Here is an 18,605-nt window from a genome sequence, read left to right on the forward strand (position 1 = left end):
AAGAATCGGTTTTGGTTGGGTGTAAGAGAAGGAAATGGTTTTTTGAGGAAACGGGTCAGTTCAGAAAAGGTTTAACATTCTGGACTTCAAAAATTTGGAAAGAGGTGGGAATAAATTAATGACATGACACTTTTGGCAGTTTAAAAAGGCATATAAGTATTGAAAAGACTACTAACCTGAGTCACGGAAACCAGGTTCCTTGACGGTTTTTGAAAATTTGAGCAAAAACTCCTAGAAGTGCAATGTCACTCTTACTTATTTTATCCTGAAACTGTCATGTATGTATACCTGTAACAATATAGATTTGAGTTAGATGTCGCCAAAAAATACTTTTTAGCAATGTACCTTTCCTTCTTAACATAGCCAATCATCGATGGACCAGGTCCTTAGTTAAGCTTGATCAACCCCAACTCCAGACGATTTCTTTTAAAGTGTTCCCTGCTCATCGCCTTGGTGAAGATGTCTACTACCTGGTCCTACATTTTCCAGAACTTCATACAAATCAAACCCTTTTCAACAGTATCCCTCAAAATGTGATGTCGCATATCAATGTGCTTCGTTCTCTTGTGATGTACCGGGTTCAAGCTGTAAATATACCAAAGTCTTCAAGATGTTGCTTGATCTATAGTAGTTGAGCACAACAAGAAGTAGCAACCACAGATTCAGCTTCAGCAGTAGAAAGAGCCACAAAGTTTATTTCTTTGTACCCCATGAGATCAAGCATGACCTAGAAAATGTGTCATTCCAGATGTGCTCCTTTTACCCACCAGATATTCAACATAATCAGCATAAGCATATCCAACCAAGTCAAAATTATCTCCTGAAAAATATATGAGGACCAGGTCCTGTGTTCCCTTAGGATACCTCAAAATTCCTCTGGCAGCCTTCAAGTGAGATTCTTTTGGGCCAGGTTTCACTCACTGTTCTGTCTGAAGGCCTATGGACCAGGTGCCATGCTTTGTTCCTCCCAAGATGATGGAGTTCTTATTGCATAGAAGCTATCCAGTTAGCATTTTTCAATGTTTCTTTGATGTTCTTAGGCTCGATTTTAGACAAGAAGGCTGAGAGGGCAAACCTGTTCCTTACCTTAGATCTAGGTTGAATACTAGAGCCTAAGAGTGTGATTACATTTTGAAGGGATGTGAACTCTTTTGCTTTTTTGTTGGATACTTAAACTTCAGAATTTGAAGGACCGGGTTCCTCAATATTTGGAACATCATTGACATCAACAGAATAATGACTTCTACTCCTTTGTTCTGCATCAGGAGTACCTAATGCAGCATCAACAACCCTATGTTCAACTTCAGTCGAGGTGATAGAGGGACCAGGTTCCTCTGTGCCTTTTGGAGATTCTACTGGATCTCCTTCATCGCTCTGCTTGACTTGACTCATCAAATCAATCTTTCCATTTGCAATATCTATAGCTTCACTAGGAGCATTTGTAAATTCTTCATCTTCATCTTCATCTTCTTTATTATGTGACCCTTTGCCACCATTGTTGAGAACAAAATATTTTGCATCCAAAGGCTCTCGGGTAAGTCAGCTTGGGTTTTCTCCCATTGAGCAGTTCATAGAGAGACTTCTCGAGAAGGGACCTGATCATGCACTTATTAATCAAGTAGCAGGTAGTGTTGAATGTTTTAGCCCAGGAACCAGGTCCTCCATAACCAACTTCTTCAGCAAATAAAAACTCGCATGCCTAGTCATTTGTGCCATAACTCTACATCATCATCAATGACACTTAGGCATGTTATATCACCACCATTCAGTGAATCAAGGTTTGCAACATAGATGTTCCTGAACCTTTTGGCTATCAATATCATTTCACCAGTTTTGAGATTGGTGAAAGTGCAAGATTTGGACAAGAACTTCACTTCATTTTTCCTTATCTTAGATTTGAGACACACCCAACAAGCTATATTTCAAGTCATTCACATAGTACACATTATCAATTGCATGGGAGAGTGTTTTGCCAATTTTGCCAACACCAAGAATATAGCCTTCTTGCCATTTTGAAAGGACACACTCCCACCTTGGAAGGCCTAGAGTGAGAGGAAATCATCCATTCTTCTAGTCATATGCTTAGAGCAGCCGCTATCTATGTATCATTTGTTTTTGCTACCTCTCACTCTAGCCTGCACACGAAATCATTGATTAAACTTAGGAACCCAAGCCAGCTTGAGTCCCTTATAATGATAGAACGGGCGGATCAAACTTCTTTTCGCCCATGCAGGCAACATATATTTTCCTCTTAGAGGACCAGGTTCCTCAACAATATGCTTCTTTTCAACAAAAAACTTTATTTTTCTGTAGAGACTGAATTTTAAATTTACAAGAATTCTTGTAATGACCAGTTTGACCATAGTGAGTACACAGCCAATTATCGGCCACAATTACATACTTGCTATGGGGATTATAGGAGGTTTTAGCCTTTTGGAACCCGATTCCTTGCATGTTTCCATCATTAATCTTGTACATAGATGTTATTATATCAGAGGACCGGGTCCATTTAAGTGACTTATCAAGATAATGTTTTAACCCTTTTCAGATCCTCCTGAAGTTGTCTATTCTTTTCAAGCTCAACAACAATATTTGTTTTAACTTTCTTAAGCTCACTCTCAAGCTCAAGTTGAGCCTCACTAGCCACTTCTTTACTCTTAGGGCTGTCCATCTATTTTTTCGTTTGTTTTTTAAACAAGTTATTTTCTCTAGTTACTTCTTCCACTTCTTCCTTCAAGTCTACAATGGAAACTACCATATCATCCCTCTCTTGTTCTATGTCACCAATTTCTTCTATTAAAGAATTTTTCTCATTAATAAGGCTATGATAGGCATCAATCAACACATTTGCTAAGGAAAACAATTTTTTCTTAGAGTAAGTTTTCAAATTTCTTTGAACATCAAGAAAACTTACCTCATCTTCCTTGTTGTCCTTATCATCATCAGATTTGGCCATGAGTGCAAAGATTGACTCATTTTTTGAAAATCCATTGTTATCAGCAACCATCATAGATGTATCTCCTTGGTTATCTTCACCTTCATATTTATTGGAGGAATCTCCCCAGGCAGCCAGGGCTTGCTTCACCATGTTGTCAGCAGCATCTCTTCTTTTGAACTTTCTGTCATGGACCCGGTTCCTCTTAGCCGCCTTATCAGTGTTGGTTTTGTAATGATCCTGCTTATGAAGAGGACAAAATTTAATGAAGTGTCCAGACTTTTCACACTTATGGCAGCAATCATTTCCATTGAAATTCCTGTTGGAACTTCCTTTCTTTGGAATCACACCATTTTTTCGAATCATCTTTTGGAATCTTCGAGTGAGATAGTCCATGTCGGATTCATCACTACTTGAGTCGTTGTTGCCAGCCTTGAGAACTAGGTTCTTCTCCTCCTTGGGCTCTCTTCTTTCAAGATCCTTCTTTCTCTTTATCTCATAAGTTTTGAGATTTCCAAAGAGTTCATCAATGGTCAGCTTCTGCAGATCCTTGGCTTCAGTGATAGCATTCAATTTACTTTCTCAAGAACCTGGTAAAACACTGAGTATTTTTCGGACCAACTTGTTTCTTGGGATGACTTGTCCAAGGGAGTAAAGCTCATTGATAATAGAGGTGAAACGTGTGTGCATATCTTTAATAGACTCATCCTCCTTCATCTTGAAAAGCCCATACTCAGTAGTAAGCATATCAATTTTGGACTGCTTAACTTGAGTAGTTCCCTCATGGGCAGTTTGAGGAGCTTCCCAGATCTCTTTAGCAGATTGACAAGCTGAGATGTGGTTGTATTCATCTGGTCCGATGCCACAAACAAGAATCTTCTTTGCCCTGAAATTCTTCTCAATAGCCTTTCTATTAGCATCATTGTACTCTTTTCTTGTTTTTGGGATTGTAACTGTTCCCTCACCAACAGTTTTCATGGGAACAAAAGGTCTATCATAGATTACATCCCACAACTCTGAGTCCTCAGCCATGATGAAGTCATGCATTCTTGTATTCCACCAACTATAGTATTGGTCATTGAATCTTGGTGGTCTGTACATTGATTGTCCTGCCTCGAAGTTTGGTGGAGCAGCCATGTAGATCCTTTCTAGATGTTAAACGTTTAGAAGGAACCTGCTCTAATACCAATTGATAGAAACTAAGAGTCCAACAAACTGTATAGAGAACCAGGTTCTCTATCAATTCCCACGATAAACAACATAATTTAAAACCAAACAGTATAGGGAACTAGCTTCTCTATATGTTCCTACAGTAAATCGGCAATAAATAAAGAACACACAATATTTACGTGAAAAACTCCTTGCTCAAGGGATTAAAAATCACGACCTACCCTAGTAGGATTTCAACTCCACTAAACCACGCAATCTTCAGATTACAATCTATTGCAATCTAGGAATTAAACTCTTAATCCCTTACTCCTTACAATAACTCTATTGTAAACCCTATGTAATAACTCTTTTACAAAGCAACAAACATTGACTAACTCTAGTCAATCTAGGAATTAAACTCTTAATCCCTCACTCCTTACAATAACTCTATTGTAAGCCATTTGCAATAACTCTATTACAAAGCAACAAACCTTGACTAACTCTAGTCAAGAAACTAAACCAAATAGTGGTTTAAATCTGTCCTACAAAGACACTTGATGAAAGTAGTGTAGGATTACAAATGAAGAACAAAATAACAAAGACTCAACAAACCTAAGGACTTAAGATATCTTCAATCTTTGGATCTGGTCCTTGAGGTTGCAACAGCTTTGTTCTAGAGAGAGGTGGTAGCTAGCACTTTAGAGAATATGATATTTGGATTTGCAAGTGTTAGAGAGATGAAATCCCTTGCCTCATGTTGATAATATGTGTGTGATGTCATCAAGGATGATGCAATAAAGTTTCCTTTAGTTTGGCCTTAGCAAGCTACAACTGTGATGTTGTACTGCTTTCAAATGGTACAATGCAACAACCTGCCATACGGTACAGTGCAACAACTTTTACAACTGTAGAGTTGACTACACGACGACCAGGGGAACTGATCCCTATATGTTCCCTCTATTGTTCCCTTATTTGATTTCATTTAGAATTGAACCAAACATCTGACTAGTTACTCTGAACGCAAGGGAACTAATTGTATCAGGTTCCTTATCTGGTTCTCTCATGAAGTTTGTCAAATCATCAAAACAAAAGACGCATAACTTATCAAGATGATAAATTGTATTCTGTTGTTTCACTTTTTGGGTAAGGAAAATTATGTGAATGATGAAGAATCGATTTTAGACATCATAGAATCGTTGTAAGAAGAACAAGGATAGGTTCTGGCTTCTTTTGAATCTGTAAATGGGTTACCAACACAACCTTTGTGCTGGGTTTCTTTTTTTATAATACATAATTGTTACCTTTGTAAAAAAACATCTCAGATGATGCAGAGAACCCACTACTTGATCAATAATTCTCATCAACCTCATTATTCCCTACAAAGGTTAACATGAACTAGGGAATTCACGGAAACATCTTATCATCTCCTTGAAAGGGAGTCTCCATGTAATCTATAGGTCACGGGTTCGAGCCGTGGAATCAACCACTGATAGTTGCATCAGGGTAGGCTGCCTACATCACACCCTTTAGTGTGCGGTCCTTTCGTGGACCGTGCGTGAACTCATGATACTCCGTGCACTGAGTTGCCCTTTTTATCTTATCATCTCCTTGTTTTAGAATCGAACCAGAAGTTGCAGCATCTGTATTTGTATCTTCTTCAGAATCCTTGAACAAGAAATCCAACCAGCCATTGATACGCCAACCGTCATTCGTTGAGTTATGTTGGTAGATATCAATATCATGATGACAAAGGAAGTAAGGACCTGAAAAGCAGATATACCAACTCCATCAATGAGATGATGTTGATTGTTGAGACTGATAAGAAAATATTTGTCTAGCATCCTCCTCATCATCCTCATACACAATTTGGACTCCGAACTTCTCCAACTGTAACTTATACATCAATGCAACAGAAATCTTGACTTTGTCACCTCTATCCAGGTACTGTCCTATCTTCCAGTGGTTTAACCATGTTATACCTTCGCCGTAATATGGGATGCCCATTATCACTGGACTGTAGGTCCATTTTATTTCCTTAATCTCATTATTAATGGATTTTCATTCCAAGAGATTCGTTAAGGGCGTGTTCATTGTCCTTAAATTCTGGAATAAATTTTCTGAGAGCCCACACATATTCAGCTACAAATTTTCCCGTTATATAATGGTAAATAATAATATGACGAAACTTGTCTTTGCATATTTGTCTATCAAGTGTTGACCACGGTTCATCAATTTGACGAAATAGTTTTGTTTACCCGTAAAACGGTACACTTGAATTTGTTTGTGGTTTCTAGACAAAAGAATTAATTTGATCCAAAAAGTAATGAAACAACTGATGAGATATAAAATACTTAGCCTTAGAACGTAGATGGAATGACAAAGCTGATGAGTCCGAGATCAGGGTTTCCGGGCACAATAATGATGAGATCAAAAGTGAGAGAATAAAATTGTATTAAAATGATGTATAGAATATAGCGTAAGTTAGCCAGAATATTCCCCCCTTACAATGATAACTGAGCTCTCTATTTATAGCTATGTAAATGGAAGGAAGTTCTAGGATCATGCCCTTCTTTAATGTCAATTATGAGGTTCATTGATGAAGATGTAACGCTAGACATAAATGAAAAATTCCTTGTAACGGGCCATCATCCTTAATGCTTCCAAATATTCTGTATTAAGTGTTACCCGGCGCAAAGCATTTAATACCCCCTTTTTTGATCGTTATTCCTTCTGGTGACAAGAGGAATAGCTATGTTCGGTGGTCACCTCCATCTTGTGTTCCACGTGTCCTTCCTTTAAGCGACCACGTGTCATGTCGTATTTTTCTCTATACAGATAGTCCATGTGCTTTCCGGTGACACAACTTTGTGTTTCCAGGAAGTTGGTAGAAACACTCTTTTGGCGGAAATTACTATAATTCCTTTTGAAGGCCACTAACGGTTGATTAGACGCATGTCTCTCCGCATTTAATGCCCCGAACACGTGTCTTCCCATGATTTAGCACGCCTTTTGCCAATTATCGAGGTAATCTTAGCCAAGGATTTAGCCGCCAAAACTTTTACTTATACGCATCAACTTCCCCCTTGCATTCCAACTTCTTTCATCTCATTTCGTCTACTAAGTCTTCATCTTCCTCAAACTAAAAACCTTTTCTCTTTTTCGATGGCTTCCTCCTCAAAACGTACTAGTTCTTCGAAAGGCAAAAACAAAACCGATGACTTTGTCGCCCCAACCGTAGATTCCATCATACCAAAAACACTCAATACTGCAAAGGATTTTGAGGAGAAATTCCCTTCTGCTAACCTCGTACATGGGCTGTTAGCAGGTACCCTTCTTCCATTCACCCTTCCAGTATTCCCAATGTGAAGGAAGATTGTCGTTGCCATGAATTGGATATCATCGCTCCCGATCTATCGGAGCGAGTGATCATTCCCAAGGAAGGTTTTACATACTTTTACACGTATACATTTACTTTGGGTGTGTTCTCTTTAAGTGGAGAGCTTGATTCCGTGATTGCATAATTTTGCCTTCGCTACCAAGTGTGCTTGGCACAGGTAAGCTCTTCAGTATGGAGGACGGTTGTCTGCCTTCGACGCTTGTGCGAAAAAACTGGAAAGGAGCTAACCCTAGCTCATATGATGAATCTTTATTCCCCAAAATCTTCCGCGGGGGAATGATAAACCTTTGCAAGCGTGGACTCCATGCTTTACTGTATAGCATGGATGATGACAACGACTGTAGGTGGATGGAACGGTTCGTTGCAGTTTCCACCAGTGACATTATTCCAACAACGACTTCATCCTTTCCGGTTGCTTGGAACCGCTCTCGTAAGTTCCGTTTAATAAACTTTTTCCTACTAAATATTCTTTCATGCTCGTAATGATCCTTCAACCTTCGTTTGTTACAGTGTGTCGATGGATCCCACCGGTGGTAGAAGGCTTAGACCGGTAGGTTCAGAAGATCTTGGACATCACAACGCCCGAAACTCGTTTGTGGAAAGAGTTATCCCTTTAATACGGGTGGAAGGCCAAAAATCATGGTAAATTTATTTTACCTAGTTTCCATTTTTTGTATATGAAGAACTTGGTTGAACCCTTCTGACTTATTCACGAAATTAGGTCTACATGCGGGCTCAGTTGATGTCCTCGAGGAGGATGTTTTGGCTGACCTTGCTGATGCGGCGAGGCTGCTTAAGGAGGCACTTACTCGAACAAGTATCTTCGGGCCTGTTTCGAACGCAAACGTTTCTTCACGAAGTCCCTGGCCAGAGAACAAGCAACCAAGAGAAGACGCTCCTCTGCGGCCGGGGAAAATAATAAGAAGGCGAAGATTGCTGTCCCCGAGCTATCTCCGGTGGCGATCACGCCTAGTCCTCCTTTCGGGCCGGTCATAGACACTGTGATGATTGATGATGATAAAGAAGGTAGTGATGAGGGAGCTTCTCTTCATAGAAGGCGATGATCCTTATCATCTCAACAAGATGCTCAACCTGTTGAGACAATCATACCAACCGAGGATGATGTCTCGGCACTTTGGGGAGAATTTGATTTGGTAGATAATGCCAACTCCCGTTCTCGGGCCCCAATTGTTGTTCCCAGTACTGCGAGGCAGAGTACCGGGTCCTTGCCGTCTTCGGTTGGCGAGCACCCAACATCCAGTGTTGCTTTTGACGTAGTTGTTTCTCATTCTTCTACCCCATCAGCTTCATCACCACCTTCTCCAGCACCAGCAATCGCTACATCACTTCCATCTTCATCCACTCTTCCACCAGCAACATCATCTTCATTGGCCGCACCTAACCATGAAGAAGGTATCCCTCCTCCTTAGTCCCCAGTTCATGGGAATTTGGGGCAAAATTATGTTGCCCCTTCTGTAGATCGACAAAGGAGGAGGAGTGTTACCGTTTCGGCCTCCACCGGGTGCAACTTGCTTTCGAGGCCGGTGGAACTTGCTAACTATCTAAAACGTTTGGCTTTAGAAAAAGACTAGGAGAAGATTCATACACTCTCGGGGAGTGTTTGTTGAACAATTCTATGCATAACGCCGCATCAGTACGTTTCTTTCTTTCTCTATCATTTCCCCTACTTTTGAATGAATGTATTTTGAATTTTACCTCTTCTTGTTTTGCAGGCCAATTTTCTTGCATCTGAGGGACTTCAAAGGATGATTCGTGAGAAGGAAGAACTTACTTCTGAACGGGATTAGCTTTTGGCGGAGTGGGACTAGACTGTTCTCCACCTCTAGGAACTGGAAACCAGAGCCACCAAGGCCGATGTTTTGGAAGCTCGTTTGCAGCAAAGCGAGCAAGAAGTGGTAACCCTTAGTCAAGAAGTTGGCCCCCTGAGGGTTAGATTTGATGAAGCCAAGGCTAAATGGGCTGAAGTACAGGACGCCATTCTTGCTTCAACCGAGCGTGAGGCTGCCTCCGCTGAAAGAGTGATTAATTTGGAAGCAGCCTTAAACTCCAAAAGTGAAGAGCTTGCTGCTATGGTGGCGAAACATGCCCAGCTAGAAGAGAAGTACAGAAATACTACCGAGCATAGTAGTCTCTTTAGTTCAACTGTCCGTGAGCTCGACTCAGTCTCAAGTTTGCTAGGTCCGCCCGGGAAAACCTTTCCGCCGAAATTACTCAGCTCAAAGAAGAACTCAAGCGCTGAGCGACTTCCCTCATTGTTGAAAAAACTTATTCCATGTATAGTATGAGGAGAAAAACCTTGGAAGAGGCCAAGACTGTTATTATTCGCATTGATGTCGAAATTGCTAAGGCCCGAGAGCTTGAGTTGTGTCACGACCCAAAATCTCACATGTCGTGATGGCGCCTATCTCAATAATAGGCAAGCCAAAAATCTCAATAAACCACCATATCATTTAAATTTGAACACAAAATAATTAAATTCAGTGGAAGAAATCTCACAATTGCAAATATAACACTCCCAAAAGAACCACCCATTCCGACTCTCTATGACCATTTAACGGAAACTAGTAATTTAAAGGCTAAACATTTTCAAGTTTGACCATGGGGTTGACTTTTTGATATCGGAGTCAGAATCCAATTTTGAAATTTTTCATAGCCCCGTTATATCATTTATGACTTGTGTGCAAAATTTGAGATCGATCGGATTTGATTCGATAGGTTTCGGCATCAAATGTAGAAGTTGGAAATTTCATAAGACTAAAGTTTCGAGTGAGTTCCCGCAAGACCTAACTTCAAATGATCATAACTCTAATTATATGAAGTATTATATGGTGTATTACCTATTAAATTAAAATATCTTTGAGTCTAGTTTCTAACGCTTCAAACCGTTCGTCATTTGGACATTGCTACAAGAAGTTATGATAAAATTACCAAAAGCTGGAAAAATGCGATTTTGCGGCAAATTGTGCGATCGCATAATCATTATGCGATCGCAAAATGGGTCGCAGACCTGTCCAGCGCAGCCCAGTTTTTGGCATCGATTTTGCGGTGCATTGTGCGACCCGCATACCCATTGTGCTGTCCATTGTGCGACCGCATACCTGAGTTCGGAGGGTCCATTTACCTATTTTCATAACCCGACCCCATTTTGATAAATAGGTGTTGGGGCATATTTTTGGGTAATTACCTGATGATTTTAGAGACAAGTGAGAGTGTTTTAGAGAAAGGAAGAAGCTCAAGTATTTTGTTCATCAAAAATCTTGTTCAAGCTTTGAAATCCAACAAGAAATCCCTCAAGTTCTTCATCAAAGAGGTAAGGTTCTAACCCCTAATCTTCAATTTCGAGTTTGGGTAATGATGAGTGATTAAGAGTATGATTCTTGGGGTAAGTGTTCCTTATTCTATATTGATTATATTTCATGATTACATACTCATTTACATCATGAATCCGTGAATTTAGGGAAGAAAAATTAGATTTTTTATAAAATCTTCCAAAAACGAAAATTTAAGATTTGCATGTCCATTTGATATCGGAATTGGATAATTTTTGTATGGTTGAACTCGTAGCAGAACGGGTGTTCGGATTTTGTGAGTTTTTCCGGGATTTAAGACATGGGTCCCACTGTCGAATATTTAAATGAATTTTGAATTTTTATCCGGAAAATTTGTAAATTCATATGGAATTAATTCTTATGATTCGTATTGAGTATATCGAATTATTTGTGAATAGATTTGAAGCTTTTGGAGACAAATTTAAAAGGAAAATCTGTGGTCGAGTAATTGATTAGAATTTGCAAAGCGAGGTAAGTGTCGTGGTTAACCTTGACTTGAGGGAATAAAATCCTTATATTATTTTTTATGTGAAATGCATGTGAACGACGTATAAGCGAGGTAACAAGGGTCTATACGTCGTCAAATTAATTGTTTGCCTACTTACTTGAAAAATCATAAATTATTTTAAATCATGAATTAATTGTTATAATAATTGTTTCTCTCCTATTCTTTGTCAAATATTAATTCTTGAATTCCTGCATTTAATTGTTACATGCTATTTGAATTATGTGTCTTAATTGTTATTTGACATTTAGCTTATTAGTATTAAACTGCCTATTTTCTCCCTGATTCCCATAATAACTTGCTATTTGTCATTGTTTGTTTCATAATTAAATCATAATTATTGTATGCTTGTTGTCTTATAATTTTATATTAATTGTTGCATTTATTGGAAAAATTTCTTCTATTGACTTGGTAAATGTATATATTGGAGGAGCGGGTTACACGTCGTAACAGAATTGATCGAAATGAATATATTAGAGGATCGGGTTGCACACCGTAACAGACTTATTAAAAATCACTAGGTGCGATGTCATAGTTCACCACGTCCGATGATCCACAATATTAACCTTCAAAGCTCGTATAAATCAACCAGATGCCAAGGTCCGTTGCACCCCTCACATGATTCACTGGGTGATCTCTCAATACGTCTGCATCTTCAGTTGGAACCATACGTTGAGGCAATGTTGAGCATCTCTGGCTCCCTCGTAGTCCATATGCGGCATTACGAACCATCGACGCACAACTGATACTGAGTGCACAATTTCATACACGAGTGGATACAAAGTAATATGAGATATATGTTTCAAGATAAATCAATGTTATACGATAAGGAACGAAAGAAGTAGAATTATTCCTAAACTCTGTAGCCGCTGGAAGATAAGTACAAACATCTCTGTACCGATCCTTCAGACTCTACTAAGCTTGCTCATGACTCGTGAGACCTAAGTAACCTAGTTCTCTAATACCAACTGTCACGACCTGAAATTCCCACCTTCGGACCGTGATGGCGCCTAATATTTCACTTGCTAGGCAAGCCAACGTTAGAATAATATTATCCGTTTTAAAACAATTTTTAAATTTATTAATAACAAAAAAACAAATGCGGAAGTAAAGTCTGAAATATAGTGAATAATCAATAAAAACAACGGTGTCTAAATATCATCCCAGAATTGGTGTCATAAGTGCACGAGCTTCTAGAGTAATACAAATAAAGATTTGAATAAAATAAAGCTATCTGGAAACAAACACACAGCTAAGGTAAAGTAGACTAGGATTTCAGAACTGCAGACGCCGTGCAATTATACCTCAAGTCTCCTCTGATAGCTGAAATCCGAGCAAATCTATGATACGCCGTTGGGACTAACTCCGAAATCTACACAAGAAGTGCAGAGTATAGTATCAGTACAATCAATCTCATATACTGGTAAGTGTTGAGCCTAACCTCGATGAAATAGTGACGAGGCTAAGACGGTTCACTTACATTAACTTGTACGCAATATTAGTAACAACAACAAATAATAGAAATAAATCAGGCAACTCATTTAAAATAATTGAAGCCAACTCAACAGTCATAATCCATTATTATTTCAACCAATTTCCGTTATAGCGTGCAAACCGCTTCCACAATATATTCATTTTCAATCCTCTCGTATAATTATTTTTAATCAAGTATATATTTACTTTTAAATAAGTCTATTGCGGCGTACAATCCGATCCCCCAAATATTGACTTTTAATAAGTCTGTTGCGACGTACAACCCGATCTTCCAATATGGACTTTTTAATAAGTCTGTTGCGGCGTGCAACCCAATCCTCCACTATGGACTTTTTAATAAGTCTGTTGTCGCATGTAACTCGATCCTCCAATATGGACTTTTTAATAAGTCTGTTACGGCGTGCAACCCGATCCTCCAATATGGACTTTTTAATAAGTCTGTTGCGGTGTGTAACCCGATCATCCAATATGAACTTTTTAATAAGTCTGTTGTGGAGTGCAACCCGATTCTCCAATATGGATTGCGGGGTCATGTGTTATATCAGTTTTGGCCTGAAATGTACATATGTGGTACTGAAAGGTTCTCCAAAATTTACACATGTTTAAGACCTAAGATTTTGTAGAGGATAAGGTTGGGACTTGCGGTACGTCCGCCTACTTAATAATCCTATACTTCGGTACCAAAGGAGTTAGAGAAATAACTTTAATTTTCAGAAAGTCTACTCAGCGTGGACATTATGGTTGCGGATTTTGGGGTGCTTCGGAGGAAGTACAGTGGTTGATGAGATTCTGGACTATGTGGTTCGTGCCAAGATTTGTCTGTATAGAGCTCTACTTTTGTGATCGTTGTGTATAAATAGGGGTAAGGGTTACCCCAAAGAAAAAATGAAGAGTATGTTAAGAAATGGGTTAGGTCAACAGTGTTGAGTCAGCATAACAAAAGAATAAATTGGCCTTGGGAGAGATAATTCTCCACAGGTGTCTGTGGCAAGCCTATGAAGAGGGCAGATCAGCTAATGCAACACCGCCCACTTGGCTCAGTTCTCAAAAACGCTTTTGAAAGAGTTTGTTCCCGGACTCTCCGTAACGTGTGGCGCATAGGTTTTGAATAGTTGCGTCAGGCCACCATGACGGTGTCATAATATGCCATCAGGTTCTATTAGGTAGCCCGTCATATTCCTACTTTGCTTCCTACAGTCAGAGAGCGAGTCCACAGACTCATTGAAGGACTCAATTATAATAGTAAAATTTTGTACGACTCGGGAGCTACAGGCTGATACTTCATTTTCGCTAGTGGTAGAAATTGCCAAGATATTAGAACGTGTTCGGGGTGAGGAAAAGGAAACTAAGGAGACCAAGACGTCTAGAGGTTCTGGGGATTTAGGGGATTCTACTCTGCAAGTATAAATCATTATAGTGGGGGCTCGGGCAGTCAGCCAGCCCAGTCCGCACATCGGATTACTCGGGGTGATCCAGTAAGTTCTTTTAATGCACCACCGACATGAGTTTCCTACAATGGTTATTCTAATTATCTGGCACAAACTCAATATGAGCATCCAAACCCGCAAAGGGGTTTTTATGAATACAGTGATACTAGGCACATCATGAAAAAAAATATCCCCAAACTTGGGAGAGACATATTTTATCAAAGTACTCAGGCTACGTACCCCATTGCAGTTACTACACCACCCACACGGCCAGTTAGGGATGGAGGACATGCGAGTAGAAGGCGTCCTAGAGGTGGAGACCCAGCCGTTGATATATTTGTTTTATGGTATGGCGGAGGTCGCTACATCAGATGGTGACGTTACAGGTACGACCTCGATTTAATATAAAGGAATAATTTCCTTAACTTGATTCGATTATGAGTATCGAAACGAGTCCTCCTATTGTGCTCCACTTATGAGTGAGCTTCGTAATTCTATAATCTACTTATGTGTTTACTCATGTTGGGAGATTCTATGGAGATAACTACGCCTATCATTCCATGTTGGTCACTAATAAGAGCTGTGAGGATAAAGGTAACTTCCTATTACCCATTTCGGTAAGTTTTGATGTAATTTTCGGATAATTAATTACAAATTATGAATTATATGCCCTACCGGTGTGGGGTTCATTATGTTTTGTGATTTTGTGTAACCGAAATTATTTAAAAAGAGAAAATGGAAAATTTTGATTGGCACGATGTGCATATTACTTGTGATCCAGAACTGAGGACGAGATCCTCGCATTTTTAATATAAATCAATATGAATAAATCGGGCTACGAGCTGCGGTAAAAGTTATATAAGGACAAGATCCTTATGACAAAAATTCTTGTGTTTAGGTTCTCCCTTGTGAAATTAAATTTATACTATAGTAATAATAAGGGAGTCATGCATGTTAGGCTTATTTGAAAATTCTTGTATGAAATTCTCTGTGCATACTTGCCAAATTCGTGTTGTAATTATTGAGTTTTAACCTACGAGGTAGGAGCCCGCCCAGGTGGCGTTAAAGGTAACTCGTTAATTCGGGTAAATAATTATGAGGTCTTCATGCCTCGCATCTCGTTATCAGTATTGTGAAGGTGTGAAATGAGTTTTTTGTTAACATGAAGTTATTTGGCGATTATATAATTGATTATGAACAACTATTAAGACCAGATTGACCCAGAAGGGTGCCCCATTTAGATGGTCAGACGAGTGTGAGTTGAGCTTTCTGAAGCTCAATACCGCTTTGACTACATCACCGGTGTTAGTATTACCCACAGGTTCAGGATCTTATACGGTGTATTGTGATGTATCTCACGTTGGGCTTGGTGCAGTATTGATGTAAGATGGCAGGGTGATTGCATATGCGTCACGGCAATTGAAAGTTCATAAGAAGAATTATCCTGTTCATGACTTAGAATTGGCGGCCATTGTTCATGCGCTGAAGATTTGGAGGCATTACCTCTACGGTGTCTCGTGTGAGGTATTTACCGATCATCGTAGCCTTCAGTATCTTTTCAAATAAAAAAATCTTAATTTGAGGCAGAGAAGATGGTTGGAGTTGTTGAAAGACTATGATATCACCATTTTTTATCACCCCGGAAAGGCCAATGTGGTGGCCGATGCTTTGAGTAGAAAGGTTGTAAGTATGGGCAGCCTTGCTTATATTCCGGTTGGTGAGAGACCATTAGCTGCAGATGTTCAGACCTTGGCTAATCAGTTCATAAGGTTAGATGTTTCAGAATCTAGTCGGGTTCTAGCTTGCACAGTCGCTCGGTCTTCCTTATATGAGCACATCAAAGAGAGACAGTATGATGATCTTCATTTACTTGTCCTTAAGGACACGGTGCGGCATGGTGATGCCAAACAGGTTGTTGTGGGGGAAGATGGAGTTCTGCGAATGCAGGGTCATATTTGTGTGCCTAATGTTGACGGGATTCGTGAATTAATCCTTGAAGAGGCACACAGCTCCAGGTATTCTATTCATCCAGGTACCACCAAAATGTATCAAGATTTGCGGCAACATTATTGGTGGAGGAGAATGAAAAAGGATATAGTTTCATATGTAACTCGGTGTCTGAATTGTCAGCAAGTTAAGTACGAGCATCAGAGACCTGGTGATTTGCTTCAGAAGTTAGAAATTCCTGAGTGGAAATGGGAGCGTATCAGTATGGATTTTGTTGTTGGACTCCCACGGACTCAGAGAAAATTTGATGCAGTTTGGGTTATTGTGGACAAGTTGACCAAGTCAGTACATTTTATTCCAGCAGAAGTTACCTATTCTTCAGAAAGGTTAGCTGAAATTTACATTCGTGAGATTGTCCGCCTTCACGGTGTGCCCGTGTCTATTATTTTAGATCGAGGTATGCAGTTTACCTCACACTTCTGGAGAGCTGTACAACGTGAGTTAGGCACACGGGTTGAGTTGAGTACAACATTTCATCCACAGACAGACAGACTGTCAGAGCGCACCATTCAGATATTGGAATATATGCTTCGCTCTTGTGTTATGGACTTTGGAGGTTCTTAGGATCAATTATTTCCACTTGGTGAGTTTGCTTATAATAATAGCTACCAGTCGAGCATTCAGATGGCTCCATATGAGGCATTATATGGAAGGCGATGCCGTTGGCCAGTTGGCTGGTTTGAACCGGGAGAGGCTCGGTTGTTGGGTACCGATTTAGTACAGGATGCCTTGGATAAGGTCAAAGTTATTCAAGATCGACTTCGCACAGCTCAGTCTAGGCAAAAGAGTTATGCCGACCGTAAAGTTCGTGATATTTCATATTGGAGAAAGAATATTGCTCCGGGTTTCACCTATGAAAGGTGTAATGAAGTTCGGAAAGAAGGGCAAGTTGAGCCCTAGGTATATCGGACCCTTTGAAATTCTTGAAAGGGTGGGTGAAGTAGCCTACAGGCTTGCATTACCACCTAGTTTATCAGCGGTTCATCCAGTGTTCCATGTGTCTGTGCTCCGAAAATATCATGGTGATCTGTCCCATGTGTTAGATTTCAGCTAAGTTCAATTGGACAAAGATTTGACTTACGAGGAAGAGCTGGTGGCTATTCTAGCCCGGCAGGTCCGTCAATTGAGATCTAAGAGTTATCCTTCAGTTCGGGTACAATGGATAGGTCAGCCGATTGAGGCAGCTACCTGGGAGTCCGAGTCGGACATACGGAGTAAATACCCACACTTATTCACCAGCTCAGGTACTTTTTCTAACTTCGTTCGAGGACGAACGTTTATTTTAGAGGTGGAGAATGTGATGACCCAAAATGTCATCTTTAAATTTGATAATTAATTCTGTATTCTAAGACCTCGAAAAGCATTATTTGTCACTCCTCGACTTGCATGCGAAGTTCGTATAATTTTCTGAAAAGTTAATAAGACTAAAGTTTCAAGTGAGTTCGCACAAGACCTAACTTCAAATAAGCATAACTCTCATGATACGAAGTGTTATAGGTATATTACCTATCAAATAAAATATCTTTGAGTTTAGTTTCTAAATCTTCAAACCGTTTGTCATTTGGACATTCCTACAAGACGTTATGACCAAATTACCAAAAGCTGGAAAAATATAATTTTGCGGCAAATTGTGCGATCGCAAAACACATTGTGCGACCGAAAAATGGGTCGCAAACCTGTCCAGCGCAGCCCACTTTACGGCATCGATTGTGCGGTCCATTGTGCGACCCGCATACCTATTGTGCGGTTCATTGTGCGACACGCATACCCATTGTGCGGTCCATTGTGCGACTGCATACCTGAGTTCGGAGGGTCCATTTACCTATTTTCATAACCCGATCCCATTTTGATAAATAGGTGTTGGGGCATATTTTTGGGCAGTTACCTGATGATTTTAGAGAGAAGTGAGAGTGTTTTACAGAGAGGAAGAAGCTCAAGTGCTTTGTTCATCAAAAATCTTGTTCAAGCTTTGAAATCCAACAAGAAATCCCTCAAGTTCTTCATCAAAGAGGTAAGGTTCTAACCTCTAATTTTCAATTTCGAGTTTGGGTAATGATGAGTGATTAAGAGTATGATTCTTGGGGTAAGTGTTCTTTATCCTATATTGATTATATTTTATGATTCCATACTCATTTACATCATGAATCCGTGAATTTAGGGAAGAAAAATCAGATTTTTATAAAATCTTCCAAAAACAAAAATTTAGGATTTAAAGGTCCATTTGATATCGGAATTGGATAATTTTTATATGGTTGAACTCGTAGCGGAACGGGTGTTCGAATTTCGCGAGTTTTTTCGAGATTTGAGACGTGGGTCCCACTGTCGAATATTTAAATGAATT

At 39.6% G+C, this 18,605-nt stretch overlaps 1 protein-coding gene across 1 annotated transcript; it reads right to left on the minus strand.

The window, feature by feature from the left end:
* Positions 1-2,521: 2,521 nt before the first annotated feature.
* LOC138904473 (uncharacterized) lies at positions 2,522-4,072 on the minus strand. The gene is made up of 3 exons (XM_070192972.1): positions 3,616-4,072; positions 2,717-3,489; positions 2,522-2,671 (listed from the first exon to the last, which is right to left on the minus strand). Exons 1-3 carry the CDS (start codon positions 4,070-4,072, stop codon positions 2,522-2,524), a joined length of 1,380 nt encoding a protein of 459 aa, XP_070049073.1.
* Between the last annotated feature and the right edge of the window lie 14,533 nt (positions 4,073-18,605).

The sequence above is a fragment of the Nicotiana tomentosiformis genome, chromosome 1 (assembly GCF_000390325.3).
Source record: "Nicotiana tomentosiformis chromosome 1, ASM39032v3, whole genome shotgun sequence".
NCBI classification, from domain to species: Eukaryota; Viridiplantae; Streptophyta; class Magnoliopsida; order Solanales; family Solanaceae; genus Nicotiana; species Nicotiana tomentosiformis.

What these genes read in the sequence shown, in the direction of transcription:
- LOC138904473 (XM_070192972.1), bottom strand. Translation starts at nt 4,072, where the DNA reads ATGGCTGCTCCACCAAACTTCGAGGCAGGACAATCAATGTACAGACCA. An exon ending in TATTAAAGATATGCACACAC is followed by an intron (nt 3,490 to 3,615) that starts GTTTCACCTCTA and finishes CTATCACTGAAG; the next exon opens with CCAAGGATCTGCAGAAGCTG. An exon ending in TGAAGGAAGAAGTGGAAGAA is followed by an intron (nt 2,672 to 2,716) that starts GTAACTAGAGAA and finishes ACGAAAAAATAG; the next exon opens with ATGGACAGCCCTAAGAGTAA.